Raw genomic sequence first — 23,387 nt, 5'->3', positions numbered from 1 at the left:
CATTTTATCCCTAGAACAACTCTGTCTATAGTTTGGTGGGGCAGCAGTTTAACAGTGTCCCTCCATTACTAACCTAATCTAATAAATGATGCATAGATGTATTGCAATCAACCTGGCTTTCTCAGATGTCTTCTGTTATCCTAAAAGCAGCAACTGCTGTATTAATATCAGATATCCAGTTTTCTGCTGAGTGCTGATAATCCAAGTGAAGTGAAATGTTGCCAGATTGCAGGTGTCATTTTCATAGAGCAGTACGAGGGCTGTTATATATATTTCTGGCCTAATAATGAAAATACGAATATTTATCAACGAAAATGGTTTATTGTTTTTCAAAATATTCTCCATCAAGATTTATACACTTTTGCATGCGCTCAAACCAATTTTCGAAGCACTTTTTCCACTCCGATTGAGACACCTCCAAAACATGGTTTTTGAATGCTGCCACAGCATCTTCTGGCGACGAAAATCGTTGACCACGCATTTTTTTCTTGATGTGTGGGAATAAAAAGAAGTCATTGGGTGCCAAGTCAGGGCTGTACGGCGGATGACCCATCACTTCGACGTTTTGGCCGGTCAAAAAGGCGCTGGTTTGAGCCGATGTGAGACAGCTCGCATTGTCATGGTGCACAATGATTCGTCTTCTCTTGTTCATTTTTCGAATTTCTCCGAAGACTTCAGGCAAACAAATGGTGGTGTACCACTCAGAATTGACCGTCCTACGTTGCTCAGGCGGAACAGTCGCCACATGACCAGTTTTGCCAAAGAAACAGGCGACCATTTGCTTCGAAGTGCTTCTTCCACGAACAACTTTCATTGGATTTGGCTCGTCTTGGAAGACCCACACGGTCGATTGCTGTTTTGTTTCGGGCTCATACGCATAGATCCATGATTCGTCACCTGTGACGATCTTATAAACGTCTTTTGAAGCACCGCGATCGTATTTTTTCAGCATTTCTTTACACCAATCCACACGAGCTTTCTTTTGAGCGATTGTCAAATTGTGCGGGATCCAACGAGAACAAACCTTTTTTACGGCCAAGTGTTCATGCAATATCGAATGTATGCTGGTGGGAGAGATGCCTAGGCATGCCTCTATCTCACGGTATGTCACATGACGGTCTTGCATTATCAGTTCATGTACGGCATCGATGTTTTCTGGCACAACGGCTGTTTTTGGACGACCTTCACGGAATTCGTCTTTGAGCGAGCGTCGGCCACGATTGAATTCGTTGTACCAGTTTTTCACAGTGCTATAGGATGGTGCTTCGTCGCCATACAAAGATTTAAGTTCATCGATGCACTCTTGTCGTGATAATCCACGTCGAAAGTTGTGAAAAATGATCGCACGAAAATGTTCACGAGTTAATTCCATTTTTGTGCCAAATTGATTTCTTCAGGTCCCTGTAAAAGAAAAAAAAATTGTCGTAAGTCAAAAAGTTCTGAGTACATTTATGCTAAAAAATGTCAAACTTTCCAATGGAAATGTCAGATTGCACTTGGCAACACTTAGTGTTGCCTAGGCCAGAAATATATATAGCAGCCCTCGTACTCTAGTAACAACATATTCATCATTGGTTGTAATTGCTTTATGTTTTCCAATAATTAATTCCAGTTTTGTGATTTTGCATTAACTGATATGAATCATTTTACGGCTAGTGATTTGTTTCTACCACTGTTTTGACTAATTAAAAAAAATTAAATAGTATTTTTTTTTTCAAATGTTATTTGTGAAAGAGATGAAGGCACGTAGTATTAAATACAATGCTTAACTTCAGCAGCCAATGTTCTGAGTAGCAGTAGGTGATGCTGCTAACACCAGTATAAATACACTGAAAATGTTGGCTTCACTGTTGTACACACACACACACACACACACACACACACACAAAACACGAAAAAAAATGTTCTCTGCAAAATGGAAGAGCAATACATCAAAGCAGCATGTTGTTGCTTCTGATGTTTCCCACACTGATGCATCATGTTGTGTATATCAACAGTATATCTAAAGAGTAGTTTGAAAACTCAAGATCAGATGCAGTTCTGCAATTCGTGACTGATGTTTCCTGCTGTTCTTAAGCTACATCCAAAGCAGTTCCAGTCTCTCAGAATCTGCATTTGCAAATAAGCTGAATAATCTGATTAATGTTCTGAATCACAGTCAAAGCACTCCAGTTTGAACATTTAGGCAACTTATGCAAAATATTTACAAATTAAATTTATGTGTTTGATTATGGTCTATGTCAACTGCTATTTCTTCTTTCAGTAACTGTAATATAAAAATTTGGGGAATGGTGGACTAATCAACTTCTGGCCAATAAGATTTAGGTTTTTGTAAATACTTAAGACTATTGCTGCAGTGGTTGCTTTGAAAATGACATTGTTAATTCCATTCCCCCTTCCTTCCCCAGTGTTTGTGCTTCACCTCTAATCACCTCATTGTCAACTCTCATTCTAATATAAAAAAATGTGCGGAGTTTGGTTTAGGGACTACTAAAAGTATTGCGCAGAAATATTCTCTTAATGAAAAGCAAAAGTATTGTGATGATTAGATCTTGCTTTGTGAAGAGGTAGAATTATGGTGGAGGAAAAAACTGAGAACATTTCCACAATGTTGCAAAGCTCGTGTACTGCTGGCTTTAATTGCTTAGTCTTTCATCTTCTAAATTATTATGTAGGAATTCACTTGCAACAATGAGGGATTGTGTGTGCCTAACATATTTTCTAACAATTTTTTTTTATTTGTAAAATGAGGAAGAAGTACCTTTCTTCTAAACCATTAAAATTATTTTGATGGATCTGAAAGTGTAATGGTCATCTATGTTAGTCAAGTTTTCTTACAGCTTTTTGATAAGATTATGACACAATTGTGCTTTCCTTCATTGTGACTGTCAGGACTGTCTGCTAATAATCATGGATTTTGCAATAACAGTGTTATTTGAATAAACTGACATCAGAGTTTTTAGTCTCTGTTATGAAAACGAAATTTTCTCTAGATCCATTCACAGTGACATGTGTTAGATGCTGAAAGGTATAACTGTTTCTAATTTTCAGTGAAGAAGCATTTTCTGGAATATCAGGGAATTATTGTATTGTTGGAAAAAATCTGAGTGAAAACATTTCACCAAAAATAATTATACTGGCTTTTTATGTAGCCATGACAAAATATTTATATATGGCAATATAAAATATGAAATATGTTGATCTCCTGTATTAATAATCAGACAGTTGCCTATTATATTAATGAAAGATGGAGTATCTTGTCAACATATTAACATGAAGGCATAAAATTTAAACTCAAAGGCAGAAGTTGCAGTATCAGTTCCGTAATTGTCTAATTTTTAGCACTCTGTCTATGTTTTAGATTTTGTAACGCCAGTGGCCAGTATTGTAAAAGTCTAGTGTCAGCCATTTCAACAAATCCCTGCTACATCATATAAATCAGCAATAAACTCTACAAAATCTATTGATCAAATTAATGTTAATGTTTGTTGGCACCTATAATAAGAGCAAAACTCAGCCAACAGAGTCTCTTAGCTATTGACCACACTGGACATGAATCATAAAAACCAGAAAAATTATTCATTGCATATAGTTAATTTAAATTATTTTACTTGACTGATCATTCTTAACTGTAGACTACTTAATAAATTAAAAATTATGTAGTACTAGACAAAAAGCATGAAAAACATGAAATAAACAACTATGTTAATTTAAAGAAGCTAATACTAAATAATAACAATCAGAAAGTATAGATTGCTACTGAACACATACATCAGGCATTGAGTCACAGACAGGCACAATAAAAAAGAATGCTAGATATATTCAGTTATTGGACTAGGTCCTTCATCAGAAGTAGGAAAAACGCACACATTCATGCAATCACAACCCAACCACATGGCCTCTGTCATCTCCAGGCACTGGAGATGACAGTGACCATGTATGTGTCAGCTGTCCCTGTATGAATGTGTTTGTTTTTTCCTATTTGATGAAGAATTTATCTGATTGACTAGTATCTCTAGCATTATTTTCCATGGTGCCTTTCTGCAACTCAATACCTCCTCTGTGCGATGAGTAGCAATCTGTTCTTTCTGATTGTTGTTATCCACCATGGAGTTTCCATTGTTTAACACTACAGTAATATTAATTTGACAGTATTTTGATCATATCGGAAAAGAATAAACTGTTGATTTTTAATTTGAATACCTCTATTCCCCTGTACATCAGACAGTAAATGTTAGGTAATTAATGTGAAGCATCCAGAAATTGCATGTCTCACTTGTCACTGTAAGAAATATCCTGACTTGTTGGAATCATGAACCATTATTGCATGGAGTACATTGTATTTGTATCTTTCACTTTACAAGATTTTTTTGTGATAACATTCTGTGACCATCTTCAGCGCTAGCCATTCTAATTTATTTGTCTGTGATTTTTGTAGAGGACTTTTAGCGAATGCAGAGACGGTTTCTTGAACTATGCCAGGGTTATTTCCATCCTTTTTTTTTTCAGATGACTTACAGATAACTCTACCCCAAGAGACCTTCTCGTAAATGAAATAAGAAAATGTCATGGTTCATTGCTTGTATCTACTCAAAATTACAGTCAGTGAACAACAAGTCTATGTTTCACTATTTGTTGACCAAATCAGACTATACCATACTAAGAAATAATCCTTTTTTTGTTTTTGTTTTAAAACTCATGGAGTTTTAAATCTCAAGGAAAATACACATTTGTTGTAATCACTCACCATATAACCAAAGTGTTGACTACACTGAGTTCACCTGTTCACAATCACTTTTGCACTGTGAATGGGTTACCTTTACTGCCCCCATCATCATTGTTATCATCATCATCATTGTTGCTATTGTTGGTAATGTTTTAGAAAGTCTGTTACTATCTAGGGCTTTGTGTACTGCTTCAACTTAATGGAAGGCATTTTATTATTGTACAAATATATCACAAGTTATTGCATTAAATAAAAGGATTATTTTTTAATTGCTTAGTATAGGAATTGTTATGATAGGATCTTTCATTTTATTTTGTACACCATCCTCGAACAGTTGTGTTGCTATGAATTTTAACCATAGTGTTTATTTCATGGCTTATAATGTAGAAAGTTACTGTTGATATTGGCTTATAGTGATCTGGATGCCAAGGCAATTCTGATACAGAGCATATGAAATATGAAAAATAAATGTAATGCCATAATGCAATGGTTGATAAAACTATACAAGGTCTGAAGAGAAATGTACACATCCACATGTGGACACAAATACAAATATCTGAACAAAATACTTGTTGCAAGTCAGATATGTACCTTAGATGATCATTTAATTCTAGCTATAATGTCTCTGACATAATAAAATTCAGAAACAATTTAAATATTATCATTATTATATATGTATTTCTGACTTCATTATGACAGAGTTGCCCATTCTGGAAAGTTACAATGACCAGTAATGAATAAGGCAAATGAATAAAAATAGAAGTTTGAAGGAAGGAAGGAAGATTACAGTTTAATCTCCCATTGATTCCATGTTGAAAGAGATAGATAAGCTCATTATGTTCCATTGGATGCGCAGTGTTTTCGGCATTACTTAGAGGGATTACTTTTGAAATGTTCTGAATGTAGGCAATCTCAGCACCATTGACACTTTCAGTGAAAATTTATCAAAATCACATGAATCCACACATGAAATCCCCAGTTCCAACCTTTGGTGTCCTAGGGCACACATTTTATGCATACATTTCAATTAGTCATTGACACATTTCTTTCCCATGTTATCTTTTTCCTTTTATGTTCTTTCCTTTAAAAAAATTATTTCTTTCTTCTGCTCTTTTCTGTCTCTCCTGACTGGTTTAAGCCTACATCTTTCATCCTTCCAAATTAGTTCTCCTGTGGCCTCCTACTGTAACATACCATTCCATTAACTTCTGATGAATTTGAATTTCCCTTGTTCAAATAATATTGTTTCACTTCAATCCTAACTGCTGTTCCTCTGAAACAGAACTCCTTAGTTATTTAATTAACTTTACTTGTGTGGTTTTATACTGCTTTTCATAGTACCGTTTTCACCATTTTTACTTTATATTGGAATAAGGTGTTCTGGTTATGGAAAATGGAAGTTCAAAGTTTACCTTTTTTCTACTGATATAATTGTTATATACCATTTAGTAACTGAAGCTTTATAACATTATTTAAGATGTTAAAATTTTATCATGCATAACTATACTAACAGAAGTTTTTCATGTCTTTAAATTTGTGTCAGCCATAGAAGGAAATTGTTTAGGGAACAAAAGTTACACTTTTAAGGTGGAACAGCATTTTTCTGTTGGAGGTTTATAATAAAGAAAATTACTCTTGCACCTTTCAGATAAAATCTACACAGAGACAGCAAACAGAGCTGAAACCTGAATGATACAGCGTTCATCAAAAGTTACATAGCTTACCACTAATGTTCTGCATGCTCATATATTTTGTAGTGTTAAAATTTATTTATAACATATATATATATATATATATATATATATATATATATATATATATATATATATATCACTTACTGTTACTGCAGACATAAAAATATAGACAAGTGCTATTATAATTTATGACATTTATGTTGCTCTTTGTTTCAACATTAATGTACAAATTTCTTTCCTGTTTAGGAAACAAGAGTACTTTTCACATTCATTTCTGCTGTATTTCTATGAGTGACTGGATGGTGTCTCCTATGGTTGAATCTACACTACTAGATTTATTTCACACCACTTTTAATATGCATTTTAATTATTAATGTTTGAGGTGCTCTCCATACTTGAGTGAAAACTATTAGATGTGTAGTCCCTAGTATGATGGAAAATTTGCAAACTGCAATTTTTGAGATTTGCTAAAGCTATGTACATTAGTTCTCATTTATGTAACTTGTTTGTTGTTGGTAATATGATTGTGACACATAAAAGTGATAATTTCATAGACTGTGCCTCAGAACTGGCTAGAAAGGAACTTGCATTTCGTCTGCTCATGGTATGTTCAAGTAATTGAAGAACAACTATAGATAATTTTGATGAAGAATCCTGGTGCTATGAAAGAAGCAATCATACTAAGCCCCTATGTGCCTTTCAAAAAATGTCCGATCAGTTTTAGGTGAAATGACCTGAAACCCAAAATATTATCAGGCCAGCTTTCAAGTAATTCATCTCATCACAGCAGGAAGACATTGTACTGAACTGATAGAAATTGTAACTAAAATGTTTGATTTGTTTGAATGTGGGTGTGGTGAAACTTTTTAATTAGGTTCTCTACATTACAACAGCCACAGACCCAAAGCGGTGTGAAACTGAGTAAAGTACTACACCAAAGTTATATCTGCCAGCTCTTTCAAAACAATTTATTTCCATCTGTATTGTTATTTAGCTAGTTGTTGTTGTTTTGCATATATTTTAAATTCCCTAATTTTTAGTCATGGACATTTTTCTACTGTTGATTGACGTAATCTTCTTGAAAGGAAAATTATTTTATAAATATATAAGGGTATGTGATGAGTTTACTGTCTCCTGTTTCATAATTCCCTCCTATTTCATTCTTCCAAAATATTCTTACATACAGAGAGACAGACAATTGCAAAATTTCTCCATTGTGTACTCTGATTTAACTCACATTACAAAACAGATTATTTGAAGGTACATTCTCAAAACTTACAAGATACTCATTTGAGTCAGGGTACACACTATGTCTGGCATGACATCGGCATTACTGCTTATCTTGAAAGGTTGGTAAAATGAGCTCTTTGTGTATGTTGCAAGACAGAGTCTCTTTTAAGTCATTATTCAACTCAAAATCAATTCAAAAGGCCATGATTAAGTGTATTTCCAGATACTTTCACATTACTCTATTCAGTACATTAAGAATGTAATGTGCAACTTTCTCCCTTTCAAAAAATAGCCGATCCACGTGACGTGGTGGCTTCCCATGGACCGAGGTCAGCTGATGATCTTCCCTTGAAGAAAGGTCTGACTTACCTCTCAAACCACACATTGCAAAAACTTTTCTTTATATTCACACTTTCACATGTATGCTTCTGAAACTTACTCTTGGCCTCAAACTTTTTATTTGATAGAAAATCACAAAGATGTAGATTAGAAAAATATTCTCATCTAATATTTGCATAAACAGTATGATTTTCATTCAGTTGTTTTTAATGTTAGTATGTACATGTAATTTTTGTCATTTTGCTAATAAGTCAGATATGAGTCTTGAAAAGCTGTTGTCCTCAGCATACTTTAAGAGAGGTGATCTGGTAATGGTGATGCCTGATCATGTAAAAATCTGAGTAGAGAAAGATTTAAAAAGCTTATATTGAATCACTATCCTTAGAGATATTTGGTAGTACTGCAATACTTAGAAATCTAATTGAGTTCATTAGTTCATAAAAATGTGTTAGGCACATATACATCGAGTGCCTCCACATTTCGCTGTCACATTTAATTGATTGTGATCATCTATGTTTTCAACTTCTTCATGATAGGACAAACACTTGGGATTCTGTTTAACACTGAATGTTGTACAGGCCTTTAAGCTTTCCTAATTTTTAACAAATATGAAAGAATATTATCATAATTAATCCTACTCAGTATTAATATGCCTGTAATGATCTGCTCCATCAAGACTTCTTTCACACCTTACCATCTTAAACATTATAGACATGAAATATGTCATTCAAAGTGTTCACTGCTTTGTACATTGAAAGATAGTGCTTTCCTACTGCAACTTCTGTTTGTTTAAAAAATGGTTGCTGTATGATTAACTTAACTCAGCACATTTCCTTAATTGTCCATTTATCAAAAAGATGCAAACTACATCTTGAATGAAATGAGAAGTTGGTTCTTCTTCAATAAGCTATTCAATATTGTAATGTTACTACAGTGATTTACCTGTCTACAAATATATCCCATATCTCTATTAGTCATAACAAATGTTCAAAATTTGAAATACTAATGGGTATGTACAGGTAATTATATTTAAGAAGAAAAACATTTAAAAAAGCTTTTCAACAATCAGTTCAAAATAGAATCCTAACTGAGGACAACTGCTTTTAATATTTGTATGGAATCAATGTATCTTTCTCTCTTAGAATGATAACTGTTGTTTTTCATCATTACTTTGCTCATATGTATTTCTTACCTCCAAAAATACTTATGCAGGTCGGAAACGTAGGTTAGGTTTCGGGCGAAAAGGCAAAACTTCATTTACCGTCCATAGAAGCGAGGAAGTTTTACCTGATGATGTGCGGCACCTGGTCAAACAGGGTTCGAGTGCCTCAAGCGACGGGGAGGGCTCACAAGATGGAGACAGGTTCGGGTTATGAATCATAAGCAGAATCCTGTGTCAAAGAGTAATACAGAATTTTAAACAATGCTTGAATGTAAAAAGTTGCCTAAGGCTAATATTTTTTAACTATTAGATATATTGTTTGAAAGATCTATTTTTATACACAGTGCATGTTCAAATGCAAGGCTCTTCAAGAATAATATTTACAAAGATATTAAGGATTGCAATTCGAAAAGCAAAATTTTTGCTTTAATGCAGATAAGATGCAGATTTTACACAATCTATGCAGTGATTCAGTGTGTGAGTTACATCTACATCCCATTTTCAATACAGTTTCCCTTTTCTTCAGTATATTTCTACAGTGTTTTGTGATTTCTGTGTACAGTATAAATATATCAAAATTCAGTAGAGGCTCTTGATGAAGATTCATACCCCTTTAGTTAATTATGGTGTGTTTGTTTTCATGCTTTCGGAAAACTGAAATTCAAATCGCTTGCCTAACATTCTACATTATGGTTTGCGTGTACCGCTGCAGGAAAATAAAAATCCTGGGTTAGTTCTTGAACCTTATTTTTTTATTTTTAACTACCATCACTGTAGTTATTGTTTGATGTGACTACTAAAATTGGACGAAAGGAAGCATATAGTAATGAATAAAGATTTTACCTCATGTATTTTAAACGTGGTAGGAAATGATCAGGGTCCTTTCTTAAATTGTTAGATACCAGTAATAATATTTCTTAGTTGAAGTAGGCACAATTCTTCTTTATTACAATATGAACAATATTAGAGCTACTAAAACATTTAAAACCAGCAAAATGACATTTCATTGTTCGTGACGGCATTACTCTGCAACCAAAATCTTGCAGCAACTTACTTGGTAAATTTTTCATTCAGTGTTGTTTAAAACTGTATTACTCAAAAATTAATACATTCCATTTATCCTGACTCAGCACCTACCTCATTTTATGCTACTTTCTTCACAGAACCAATTTAGAGTTTCTTATTTAAACAATATTTTGTGTGCAACAGACTTACCTGCAGTGTCTGAGTATAAAACTGGTATTGTACTAACATTCAGAAAGTACCTGACATATCCTTATCTTACATAGTACAAAAGAAAAATTTATTTTCCAATCCATTCCAAACTTATTTTTAAGGGTTTACAAGGACTAATACTTTTTGAAAGTGTTTGATACATGAAACTGAAAAGTCATCTAAAATAAATATTCAGATATGACTTTTTATCTACAGTTTTTTTCAAAAGGTATCATTTTCTTGTCAATTTGGTGACTACTGCAAGTTTTGGAACAAGTCAGTTGCACTGTTATTAGTTGTTACAGTTATCTTAATGTGTCCCTTTCCCTGATATCCTACCTCCTCCTACTTTTCTTTTGGGAGAGAAGAAGTTGTTAGACAGCACCTGGAAAAAAGCTTAAGTGATTACGAGGAACAGTGCACTAACACAAACTAGGGATTGGTTCCCAGCATTGAAACTAAAATTACTAGATCATGTCAAAACACAAATCAGCAGAGGAACGTTCATTATTTGTCAGTGTGATGCTCAAGAGAATTTGTCGTTATGTGCAGTTGAGACTTTTATCGGTGGTTTTTCGGAATCGAAAAGAAAGAAGAACAAAAAAGAATTTTTACTTCCCTATCTAGTGGAAGGTGATAGACAGGACAATTATGTAGTAAAGTTGCATCATGAGTTTTATTAAGAAAATACGGATTTTATTGATGTCGGAATGATGATTTTATTTCTGCTTCTCTTCATTAGCATTTTTAATACTACTACGTTTATTTTGTAGAAATGTTCAACATTTTGATAGTGTTCTTCTAATTGTTATGTTTGAAGTAAAATTTAAGAAAATTATCTATGTCAATTAATTTTTGAATGTTTAGTGGTTCATCTTTGGTGATGTTACTTTTTGATTCTGCTCTCTGATAGTAAATGTTTCTTGCCATGGTAATACAAGTGTGCTAAATACAATTATTCAATATTTGCCAGAAGTAACCAGTTGCACATTGCATGAAATGGGATGGCTATGTCATGTGTACTTTTTCTGTAGCTTCATCTTTATCATTTAGTAGCCCAAGAAAATACAGTACTTGAAAGAAAAATGTGCATCTGAGATACGCTTAGCTGCTTCTGCACTTTGAAAGGAAGAACACTGTGAGGGAAAACTGTTGGCTTTCATCCATGCTGCTTTCTTTGAAATTTTTGTAGCATCTCTAGATTAGTGCTTGTGTGCATTTACGGTATATACATAGTGGTGGGTACAAAAATATGATAGTTACATTTAATAGCTAGAGGAAATTATTATGTTTATGACAAAGTTTTTGTGTTATCATCAGTGTTAGGCACAGTACACTACAGCATGTGATGCTGCTACTTATTAGAAAAGTGGTAGAAAATCAGTTGTCTTTTGATGATATGGTGCTGTAGATATATCCGAGGCTACGTGAAGGTAAGCTTCATTAGTTTATGCAAATCAGGAAAAAGTTATGAATTGATTATAACTCCTTTCTTTCTAGTGGTAATATTCTGCTCAAGACTACTCCAACTACCTAGCGTTACATAAACACACTTCTCTGTTTTCCTACCTCCCCCCCCCCCCTCCCCCCCTCATCCTTCGCTCTCTCTCTCTCTCTCTCTCTCTCTCTCTCACACACACACACACACACACACACACACACAAAGGCGCGCGCGCGCGTGCCCGCGTGCACACACACACACACATACACATGAAAATCCATATTTCCTATTGGCACCTGCATCATAATCCATTTCAGTACAATGAGGTAGTCTAGGTGTTCCATAAGCAAGAAATGTCTGAAGGAAAATTTTAAATATTTACTGAGAAAATCTCTAAAGTACACCGAGCCATTAAATTGATTGTTCTGGGAGTCACTGTGATGTTATTCACCATCTATATGATGAAAACATTCCAAAATGCATTAAGTCCACAATTAGAAACTTTATTGGAGACCAAATACTAACATCAAGTAAAGTTTTATATTAACAGATAATTTGAATATGAGAAGCTATAAATGGTCCTGTATATAATAAAATGAGATAAATAAGAAATATCTCACTCTTTGTTTAAAGACGTAGCAGTTACTCATATTTTTAGAATCTGTGGAGTTGTTTCATTTTGCACCAACCACAGGGATATTTCATGTTTTGGACAAAATTTACATAACAAAACTCAAGAATCTATTCCATAACTTTTATTGTGAGCAAAAATAAATCATGTAAAGAAAAAGAATGTACATCCAACTGCAAAATAAACAATACCATAAAAATTAATGATTTTGGTTTAATGGTAACATATTGTTTGAATGAGAAATATTCATTTATTCTGAGAGCACTTATCCAAATTTACAATTATGCAGTACATTTTTAAACAATATTTAAAGATTACAACCAAAATTATAATTAAACTTGTTATATTAATTATACAATTTTTTTCAAAAACAAAAGCCTTTTAATCCTCTTCAAAGTGTTTGATGTCAAGGTCCTCTCTCTCACTCTCACCCCCCCCCCCCCCCTCTCTCTCTCTCTCTCTCTCTCACTCTCTCTCTCTCTCTCTCTCTCTCTCTCTCTCTCTCTCACACACACACACACACACACACACACACACACACACACTCACTTTTCATCCTGTTCTTGCCCTTCCTAATCTGATCCGTCAGATCATCTCTCTCAAGAAGTTGAACATAAAATGCTGGCTTTTGTCGGCATTCCAGTTGTCACTAAAGTGCTGATTTAGAAGGATGGCTTTTTCTGATTGAATGGGGTATGTCAAGTTGACAACATTTTGGTCAAGTTCATGATCTTTTTCTACACCACTTTTTAGCACTGTCATATAACTTTTAGATGCATCATCCAAGCCATAAGAAGTTTCTTTTTTAAAAGTGGTGTATGTTCTTTTCCCCTTCAGTTTCTTTTTCACTATTTTTCATTTCATATCTGTTATCTCCAATGGCTTCTTCAGGTAATGAAGAGATCCATAAAGCTTAAAACATTCCAGTCTGTTTCTAGCATCCAAACATCCCTCATTTTCTGATAAATATTCTGGTACTGTTGAGGAGTTAATATTCCAGGCTGTTTCTGAAGACTTTTCTCCACTGTACCAAAAAGGCAATCCATAGGCAAGTATGAATGACCATGCACTGGAAGTATTAGGCATACTTTTTACCTTTGTTTCTGGAGGTTCTTTATAAGTCACCAGTGCAGAGGATGATCTACATAGGAATTTCTTTTCTGCCCCTGGCAGCCTTCAGAAAATAATCATCTATTTTTAGTGTGTTCTTCCTATGCTTACATAGAGCATCTATAAAGGCTGAAGCTACTTCATTTGACCTTTGACCAGTTTACTTTTAACCATGAATTTATAATCAAATGGTGACGTCTTACGGCTTAAATGATTTTAAAGTGCTGAAGCATATGCTTTTATGTTACTTAAGAAATGGAATAAAGCATGACAAAACATGCTCTAAACAACAAATAAATACTTTAAATATAGCAACTGGAGAGTTTAATACCAAGAAAGAAAATACACTGAGAAGTGAAGTTCATATGGGAATTTTCTTTTAAAATCACATACTTTTCCATCTGCTCCACCTTTCTTTTCACTATGCCTTTCTGCCACTTCCTAGATCCAGAATAGCAGTCCCCTACATGTACACTTTTTTCCATGTCTGTCATAATTCACATGAACTGCAAGCTCACACAAAAGCACAATGATAGCCAACAAATCTGTTGTATATGACTATGTTTTTTTGCCACAATGATAAGGAGTATATAATGGAAAGAATTTTCTAAATGTTTCTTGTATTGATGTTACAGATTTTAGTGGACTATAGGTCCTACTTGTTTTATAATCAGGAAAAAATGAACCAGTTGTGATTTGAACCTCATTTGATGCTGGACGTAATGCATTTTGAACCAGACATCAGACTTTGAACTTGATTTAAATCGTTGAAAATTGAGTTATGAATGAAACAACACCATAGCTTGATGCAGCCTATCTGCTTCAACTTAATTTATGATCACAGTTGACTCTTCACATTTTGAAAAGTCACCCTGATGTAAGTCATAACTAGTTACTCTAATGAATAAGGGTTAATACATGTAAATCAATTGGTCATTCTATGTAGACTTGCACATAAGATTGCAGGAAGACTATGCTGTTTTGGCAGAAGTGAAATATAAATGAAATGAGACTTATACAAGAGATGGCAGGAATACTATGTACTTGTGGCAATATATAAAATGTGACAGGTTCCTCCTGGATCTTAAGTACTCACTGTACTGTATAATAAATTGAGTTATTCCTCCTGACATTTTTAACATAGAAATTCACAGTTTTAATCTGCCAGGAAGTTTCATATCAGCGCACACTCCGCTGCAGAGTGAAAATCTCATTCTAGAAACATCCCCCAGGCTGTGGCTAAGCCATGTCTCCGCAGTATCCTTTCTTTCAGGAGTGCTAGTTCTGCAAGGTTCGCAGAAGAGCTTCTGTAAAGTTTGGAAGGTAGGAGACAGATACTGGCAGAAGTAAAGCTGTGAGTACCGGACGTGAGTCGTGCTTCGGTAGCCCAGTTGGTAGAGCACTTGCCCGCGAATGGCAAAGGTCCCGAGTTCGAGTCTCAGTCGGGCACACAGTTTTAATCTGCCAGGAAGTTTCATATCAGCGCACACTCCGCTGCAGAGTGAAAATCTCATTCTGGAACCATATTTTCTGTTTCATTAATCACAAAACATGCTTTATTCAGTAAAAACTGTTGCTGGGCAACCAGTCCAACTTAAATATTAAAGAGAGATCTTTTTGTCTGAATTTATGACACTACAAAACAATAGCTCTTGAAGGATAAAACAATTAAATTCAGTATCTCTCTCTACTAGCCACCATCTTTTTACCTACTTGATCCTCTGCTACCTTCACTATTTCGTCTCTCAAAGCTACCCATTCTTCTTCTACTGTATTTCTTTCCCCCATTCTTGTCAATTATTCCCTAATGCTCTTCCTAAAGCTCTCTACAACCTCAGATTCTTTCAATTTATCCAGGTCCCATCTCCTCAAATTCCCACCTTTTTGCAGTTTCTTCAGTTTTAATCTACAGTTCATAATCAACAGATTATGGTCAGAGTCCACATCTGCCCCTGGAAATGTCTTACAATTTAAAATCTTGTTCCTGAATCTCTCTGTCTTACCATTATATAATCTATCTGATACCTTCTAGTATCTCCAGGGTTCTTCCATGTATACAACCTTCTTTCATGATTCTTGAACCAAGTGTTAGCTGTGATTAAGTTATGCTCTGTACGAAACTCTACCAGTCGGGTTCCTCTTTCATTTCTTCCCCCCCAATCCATATTCACCTACTATGTTTCCTTCTCTCCCTTTTTTTTACTACTGAATTCCAGTCACCCATGACTATTAAATTTTCATCTCCCTTCACTATCCAAATAATTTCTTTTATTTGGTCATTCATTTCTTCAATTTCTTCGTCATCTGCAGAGCTAGTTGGCATATAAACTTGTACTACTGTAGTAGGTGTGGGCTTCGTATCTATCTTGCTCACAATAATGCGTGCACTATCTTGTTTGAAGTAGCTTACCCGCATTCCTATTTTCCTATTCATTGTTAAACCTACTCCTGCATTACCACTATTTAATTTTGTATTTATAACCCTGTAGTCAACTGACCAGAAGTCTTGTTCCTCCTGCCACCGAACTTCACTAATTCCCACTATATCTAACTTTAACCTATCCATTTCCCTTTTTAAATTTTCTAACCTACCTGCTCAATTAAGGGTTCTGACATTTCACGCTCCGATCTGTAGAACGCCACTTTTCTTTCTCCTGATAACAACGTCCTCCTGAGTAGTCCCTGCCCGGAGGTCCGAATGGGGGACTATTTTACCTCCAGAATATTTTACCCAAGAGGATGCCATCATCATTTAACCATACAGTAAAGCTGCATGCCCTTGGGAAAAATTACAGCTGTAGTTTCACCTTGTTTTCAGCCATTCGTAGTACCAGCACAGCAAGGCCGTTTTGGTTAGCATTACTAGGCCAGATCAGTCTATCATCCAGACTGTTGCCCGTGCAACTACTAAAAAGGCTGCTGCCCCTCTTCTGGAACCACTTGTTTGTTGGCAAGGTCCGTGGTTCATGGGTGGGTGAAAGGAAATATCAAAAGTTAAAGCAATGGAAATGTTGGAAATCTAGTAAGAAAGATGCTAAAGATTCAAGGTACAGAAACACCATTAGCACAGCTTAGGATCCAGACAGGTGGTACCAATGGTCACAGGCCATGTGGCTGCCACCACAAAAGTAAGCAAAAGAAATAATTAAACTGCAATGAGTTGGGCCACATTTCATCTGAATGTGTGAAGGAAATGAGTGATAAAAAGGTTACAGTTAATGCAAACATTCTTAAGAAATGAATTACCAGCTGTAAATTTAAAAATGTCTAAAAAAGTAACTGATAGATGAGGGTGCTAGTTGACTGTGGCAGTCAGTAGGTTACAGTAAAATGTTTATGAGACTGGATTCTCCAAGATTGCATTATACAGATGTAACTTTGTTAGAATTTGTGAAAAATTCTGTCTCTTCAAAAGGTTATTGTACAGACACTGTTGAGATTTATGATGTGGAAGTCAAAACAAATATTTATTAATGTTATAAAATTTGAGTCCTTCCATACATTGTAAGATGTTTACAAATCTAACTAACTTCTGAGGAGAAGAAAGCTGTGGAAAACTTTCTAGAATAAAAATCTGTTACATGATTATGAAATGTCCTAGGACCAACAGGGTATTTAAGGAAGTTACATCTCAAATTTCTCTACAATAATCAAACTTCTGAGTGATTTATTGATAAATAATAAGAAATATAAGTTTGAAGAAGAGGTGAACATTCAAGACACTCAAAGATATCTTTTCATCAGATCCAATTTTAAAAATCTACAACCAGAAATATGAAATGGAACTACACAAATGCAGGCAAAGAAGGCTTTGGAGCTGCAAGACCACAAAAATTTCCAGACTATGGCAAGTAACATTCAGTCTCATACATAACTAAAAACATGACACCTCAAATGGAAAAATATGTTAGTTATGGGCTTGGAGGCTTCATGATTGTTAAAGCATTCCATAAGATTAATAAACACAATGGATACACATAACAGAGACTTTAGTCAACCATAATATATTCTCCTTCACTGCCATTGGTAGGGTAACTTTTTGATTCTGCAAATGTAGAAATGACATTGTTTTGAGGTGAAGAACTTGTCAAGCTATGTACAGAGTGCATTTTTATTCATAGAGAGCGGGAAAGGTGAAAATTTGAGGGTGCAAGATCATTTGAGTAAGGCTGATGCAGAATGACTTCCCAATCCATTTCCTATATAGCATTTTTTGTCAGTGTTTCTGTTCTTCAACTGCATCTGCAAGATGTCTCAATTGTTGACAGTAAATCTCAGCAATGATGGTTACACCTCAAGGAAGCAATTTATAGTATGCCACATCATCACTGTTCCACAAGATGCCTAACATTATCTTTTGCGGATGTGTGTAGTTCTTTGTATGCGGAGTTGATGCTTTTGTTTTGGCTCAGCCAATCCTTTTCTCCTTTTGTTAGGATAAAGACACCATTTCTTGTGACCCATAATGATACAGGATACGAATGATTGATGTTTTTCACAAGCCAATTGATGCTGAGCAAGCAGAAATGTACTTGTGCCTACATGCTAATGTTTGTGATATTGGCTTGGAGCATGCAGTATCCATAAAAGCATTTTTTGAACCTTGCCCATTGCATGCAAATGTTGCACAATGGTGGAATGATCACAGTTCATCACATCTGTGGGTTCTGAGTACAGTGACATAAATTATTGTGAATTAATGCATTTAAATGATCTTCATCAAGCCCCGAAGATCTTCCCGAACATAGAGAGTCACTACAGTCAAGACAATCCTTTCTGAAACAAGAAAATCATTTCCTTGAAGTGCTCTGTCCAGTGACATAATCCCCATACATGATGCAAATGTTTCTGGCTGCCTCTGATGCTGTCACCCCTCTACTGAACTCATACAGAAGAATATATGAGAAATGTTCTGATTTCTCCATTTCCCACACCTTTTTCTAGCATCCACAGCTCCACTCACTATCTCCAAATGACAAAATAACAATATGTAAACTCAAATAGCAACAGTCAACTACAAATTTAAAAAATGACAGTCGAAAAATAAACCCAAAGCAACTGGAATACCAACAGGCAAAATGAAAACACTATGAATTAATGCACCAACCTAATTTTTGCCAGGAATATATTTTAAAATTGTATTGCACTGTGCTGCATTCTTAAAGACCATGGTTAAGAGGCACTTGTCATGAAGAATAGATAGAAGGAATTTGGTTTTAGAATAGTATTCCTACATCATTGAAGACTGATCTGGTTCTAGGATGAAACAAGTAGCTGCTTTAAGTTGCTGTTTGGTTTTGCAGATGGTTCCACAGCTAGAACTGGGAAAGGTCAAGAGAAGGTAGTCCTCAAGAACATCCTCAAAGAACAACCTTATGAAAACTTATTATTAAAGAATGGAATTCTTTTCAAGTTTGGTGACAGAAGAGAAACTGCAGTCGTTTCACACACTATGCAAGCAGAAACCACCATGTTTGTACATGGGAATGGACATTATGCTATTAAATGAACTGAAGAGTGATTAAAATAGATTATTATATACTAGATCTTACCAACAAGGTGAAAAGAGTGATTTACAATTACATAACATACGTAATTGAGAATAAGAAATCAGTAAAGAAGGAACATTTTTTTCATCCCTTACTGAAAGAGAGTGTGCCATTATATATTTATCACATGGGAGATACTGGACCTCTTCAATTGACTTACATAAATATACGACCGCATTCTATATCTTACTGATGCATTTACCAAGTTTATGTACCTGTTTCTTGTAGAGACTGTAAAATAAGATGAAGCAACTGGTAACACGGAATTACTGAAAACTGATTGTAGTAATCAAGTGCAAGCAATTAAGCAAAAGGCAATTGCTTTACTACTCAAGAATTCAAGCAGTAATGCAGGACAGAAGTAGTTGAACACATTTGAATAATGGCATAACTCCTTAGTGCCAGTTGACAGATTTAGAGGCTCAGTTGTAATTTGGCTATCATCTTTGCTAAGTTTAGTATTGATAGTTATACTAAATGATGCCATGAATTCAACATACCCCAGAAATATTGGGAAAACACCATTTGAACTGTTGACAGGAGTTAAGACACACACATCTTCACATCACAAAATTGTAGGAAAAGGAAATTATTAATTAATTTGAAGAAAGACACCATGAATTGATGTAAATGCTAAATTACAAATAAGTAAGGTGTAAGACTGAAACAACAGCAACTTAAACCATTTGTCAGTGGAAAGCCTTCATGTACAAAGTAGGTGATCTTGTGGTGATAAAATGAACTCAAATTGGATCAAAATTAAAGTCAAGGTCGAAGAATATTGGCCCCTACTAAGTTACAAAAATTAAATAAATTGTACATAGTATATGTGCCAAGAAGGTGATAAGTGCTATGGTTCCAGAACAAGGACAATATATGCAGGATTTATGCTGCCCTGATCAAGTGCGAGGTGATTGTTAGACTGGCCACACATGGAATACGGATGGAGAATTTACAAGTTTTCCTGTTGGTGAGGCTAGTGATGCACCAGAGAAGCTGAATATTGCAGGGTAGTTTTTATATGTTCATGGAGAACACACGGGTTATGTTGAACTGTAACTGTGAAAGTAAAAAATAGTTTACATAAAAGTTAGGGCCTTTTCTTCTTCGATACTGATTTCTTTAGCATAACTAAGAACATTAAATGAATGATTTCCTTGTATATTACATGGTTTTTTTCATATGCCTTTATGTTCAGTTTGTAAAGGGCATGAAGTAGCTTCATACATTGGCTTCCCTCCAGTTATTCATATATATTCATGATATTCTATATCATAATATTTTCTGAATGTTGATTATCCTTTATACATATTTGGTGTCATAAAATTTCTAATAATTTTGAAATTGTAGTCCAGATGATAGAGTCACTGATGTTGCACACTACATATAAATCTTTTTGTAAAGCGGAGTATCTCTAAGACAAATTTTGTAGTTATGAAGGTCATTAGAGACAATGCCAGAGTGTGGTAGAAGATTTTCCTTAGAGTTGATTTGTGGTATCTGTCTTCTGATACTTTTGCTGAGCAAAGTTCCAAAGTAATAAAGGTACTCATCTAGCATTTGGGAGCAGTGGGGTTAACATCCGTGTCCAGACATTTGGAGTTAAGTTTTTCTCAGTTTCACTGACCCAGCTACAGTGATTATTAAGATGGTTCTTTTGTACTGTATCTCTAATTATGTCACTGGGGTTTTGAACCCCAGTTGTCCTTCCTTCTTAATACTTCCTTTCAACCTTTATATTTGTTTCTTCTTTTATGCAGGATGATATATTTGCAATGAAGTATTATTGTGTCATGCTGGTCATCCAGATAATCGACATACTACTTGATCCAGTTTAATGTAGAGACAATAGAGGGAATATTTTTGGCTGGCATTCTAGAAAATATGCACCTTTGCTTCTAATTTGGAGTCATTACATTTTACCTTGTCCACATCCATAGCTCAGTGGCTACTATGCAGGAGACATAGGTTTGATTGCCACCAGCTATGTTTAGGATTTTTCCTTGGTGGGACGAATGGTAAATGGTGCAATAACTTAAGGCCAACTGAGGAGTTACTTGAATGAAATGTAGTGGTTCGAAGGTTAAGAAAGCTGACAGTGGTTGGGAGAGCAGTGTGCGGACCCACACTCCTCCATACTGCATCCAATGATGCCAGTGGCAGAGGATGACACTGAGGTCAGTAATTCCTGATTGGCCTGTCTGGGCCAGAAGGCAGAGCTTTACGTTTTTACATTTATTTGGTTTGTCTACCTTGGAGCTGAAGGCTCTTGAAGGTTTGTCCATGTTCTACCATCTTAGCACATCTAGAAATGATCAAGGTTCTATTTACAGATTTATTGTATGTGTAAAATATGCAGACAGATATTTTTGTTGGATTTGGTTTAAAATTACTGTTTTCCCATTAGTCCACGATGGCATTAGAAGAGGACTTCAGTGATTGCTCTACTTCACTGAAACTTTGTTTCTGAAATTCTTTGGTCTTATTATGTAAACTGGTTAAACAACAAATAAAATTCCTAGGTGGAACACTTTTATCTGCTAATGCCATATATTGCTATTACTCCGAAAAATAGATGTAATATGAGCTGCATTTCACCAATAATCTTGTAACTGGTCGCTTGGTATCCCATTTATGTAACTTCATTATAAGCAGGAGATCCAATGAGTCAATAAAATTCCTAATTTTCCTTCCATGGGTATACCTTTTATGTGGCCATATAACATTTAGAATTAACCATGCCTGCAATTTCACATCCTTAAGAGCTATTATTCTGTGATAAAACACTCATCTTCTTTTACTTGCATACAAATTCCATAACATCTCATCAAACATGTAAACTTAATCTGCTTGGAAAAAATTAGTATTTTTGTATTAGATATTTTAACTTGAAGTACTGCTGTAGAACTTAGTTTCCTACAGAGGAAAATTCATGTGATATAAAGAAACTTAAAGCATGTATGTAAGCCATTAATGTTAAAAATTAAGAACAATCATATGAGAGATGAGACAACAGAGTTTTCAAGTTGAAGACTGTATTCAGGTTCAGCTTCAATTACAAGCCTTTCCATTTCACATTAAATAATACTATAACTTGTTGAAATACAAATACAGTTACCTGATCAAAGCTTCAGTAAGAAATTAATGATTCATACACATATTCTGCTCAAGGGAGAGTAGAGGAAGCTTCAAAACAGTGTGAATGTAAGGGAACATCATTTTTAATATGCTGAACCTCAACTTAGACACCCATTTCTTGTCTTAAACAGTTTAGATGCTAATCTTTTATTGCTCTCACCATCCACCTCCCCCCCTCCCCCCTCCAGCCTAACTCCTTTCCTGCACGCCTCACACACGCACCACAAGTTATGGTTCTTGCTGATATTGGGAGGCTTGCACGCTTCAACAACAGAGATAACTGAATCATGGGTACACCCATATTGGATATCAATAGAGAGACCAGTCTAAAATGTGGTTCCTGATCAGAGACATGAGACTCTTCAATACTCATTGATGTAACAGTCTGGATTATTGACTAATCTGACCTTGTAACATTAGCCAACTTGGCCTTGCTATATTGGTATTTGCTGCTCATCCAAAGTCAGTTGAGGACATGCAGCTCTGTCATAGGATGTAATGATGATGGCACCTTCTTGAGTAAAATATTGTAGAGATCAAATAGCTCCTCATTTGTGTCTGTAGGTGGTGGCTACTGGAGGGGTGGAGGCAGTTCTTGTGAGAAGGAAAAGCAAATGTGGTGTTCTACAGGTCATAGCGATGCATGATGTATCTCTTAATGAAGTTGAATATTAGAGGACTTCTCAAAAATAGAAATAAATTACTTTAAGTCGGATATTGTGGGAACTGGTGAAATGCAATAGGAGAAGGAACAGAATTGCTGGTCTGGTAAGTAGATAGTTATGTTTAAACATGGAAAATAAAATGGGAATGCCAGTGAGCTACAATGAGCAACATAGTGAACAATTTTTGTAGCCTAGATGGATACTATAGTACAATTTCACATGCCTACTGGATGCCAAAAGCTATTGTGAAACAGTACTTGACAAGAATACATGATTGTGAAATATTATATTTTGCATTTGCTCAGTATGTTAATGGTCATATGTGTGCCAAACAGTGAAGCCTCAATTACTTCAAAATTGATAGTGATTGATAAATAACATTAAATACAGCTGTATGAGTTGGATATCATAGTGAAGAAAATAAGTACTTCATTATCTCTGTTACAAAAGGCTGTTGTTATTTACTTGTTTTGTATCTTACAGCTGC

General features: G+C 35.1%; 1 protein-coding gene across 6 annotated transcripts in view; it reads left to right on the top strand.

Annotated features, from left to right (window-relative positions):
- LOC126337046 (regulating synaptic membrane exocytosis protein 2) overlaps positions 1 to 23,387 on the top strand; it is a 1,181,006-nt gene that overhangs the window by 840,334 nt on the left and 317,285 nt on the right. For 4 of the 6 annotated variants that reach the window (XR_007565038.1, XR_007565035.1, XR_007565037.1 and 1 more), the window contains one exon: positions 9,202 to 9,352. The exons of the other annotated variants lie outside the window; for them this stretch is intronic. Coding sequence is in view for 1 of the 4 variants with exons in the window: in XM_050001370.1 (XP_049857327.1) it covers positions 9,202 to 9,352 (151 nt within the window). In the remaining 3 variants the exon portion in view is untranslated. The remainder of the gene's footprint in view (positions 1 to 9,201; positions 9,353 to 23,387) is intronic. 6 annotated transcript variants of the gene reach the window in all.

This window comes from Schistocerca gregaria, chromosome 2 (genome assembly GCF_023897955.1).
Source record: "Schistocerca gregaria isolate iqSchGreg1 chromosome 2, iqSchGreg1.2, whole genome shotgun sequence".
Lineage (NCBI taxonomy): Eukaryota > Metazoa > Arthropoda > Insecta > Orthoptera > Acrididae > Schistocerca > Schistocerca gregaria.
Note: the sequence above shows the minus strand (reverse complement) of the source record. Positions and strands in the feature narration are given on the sequence as shown.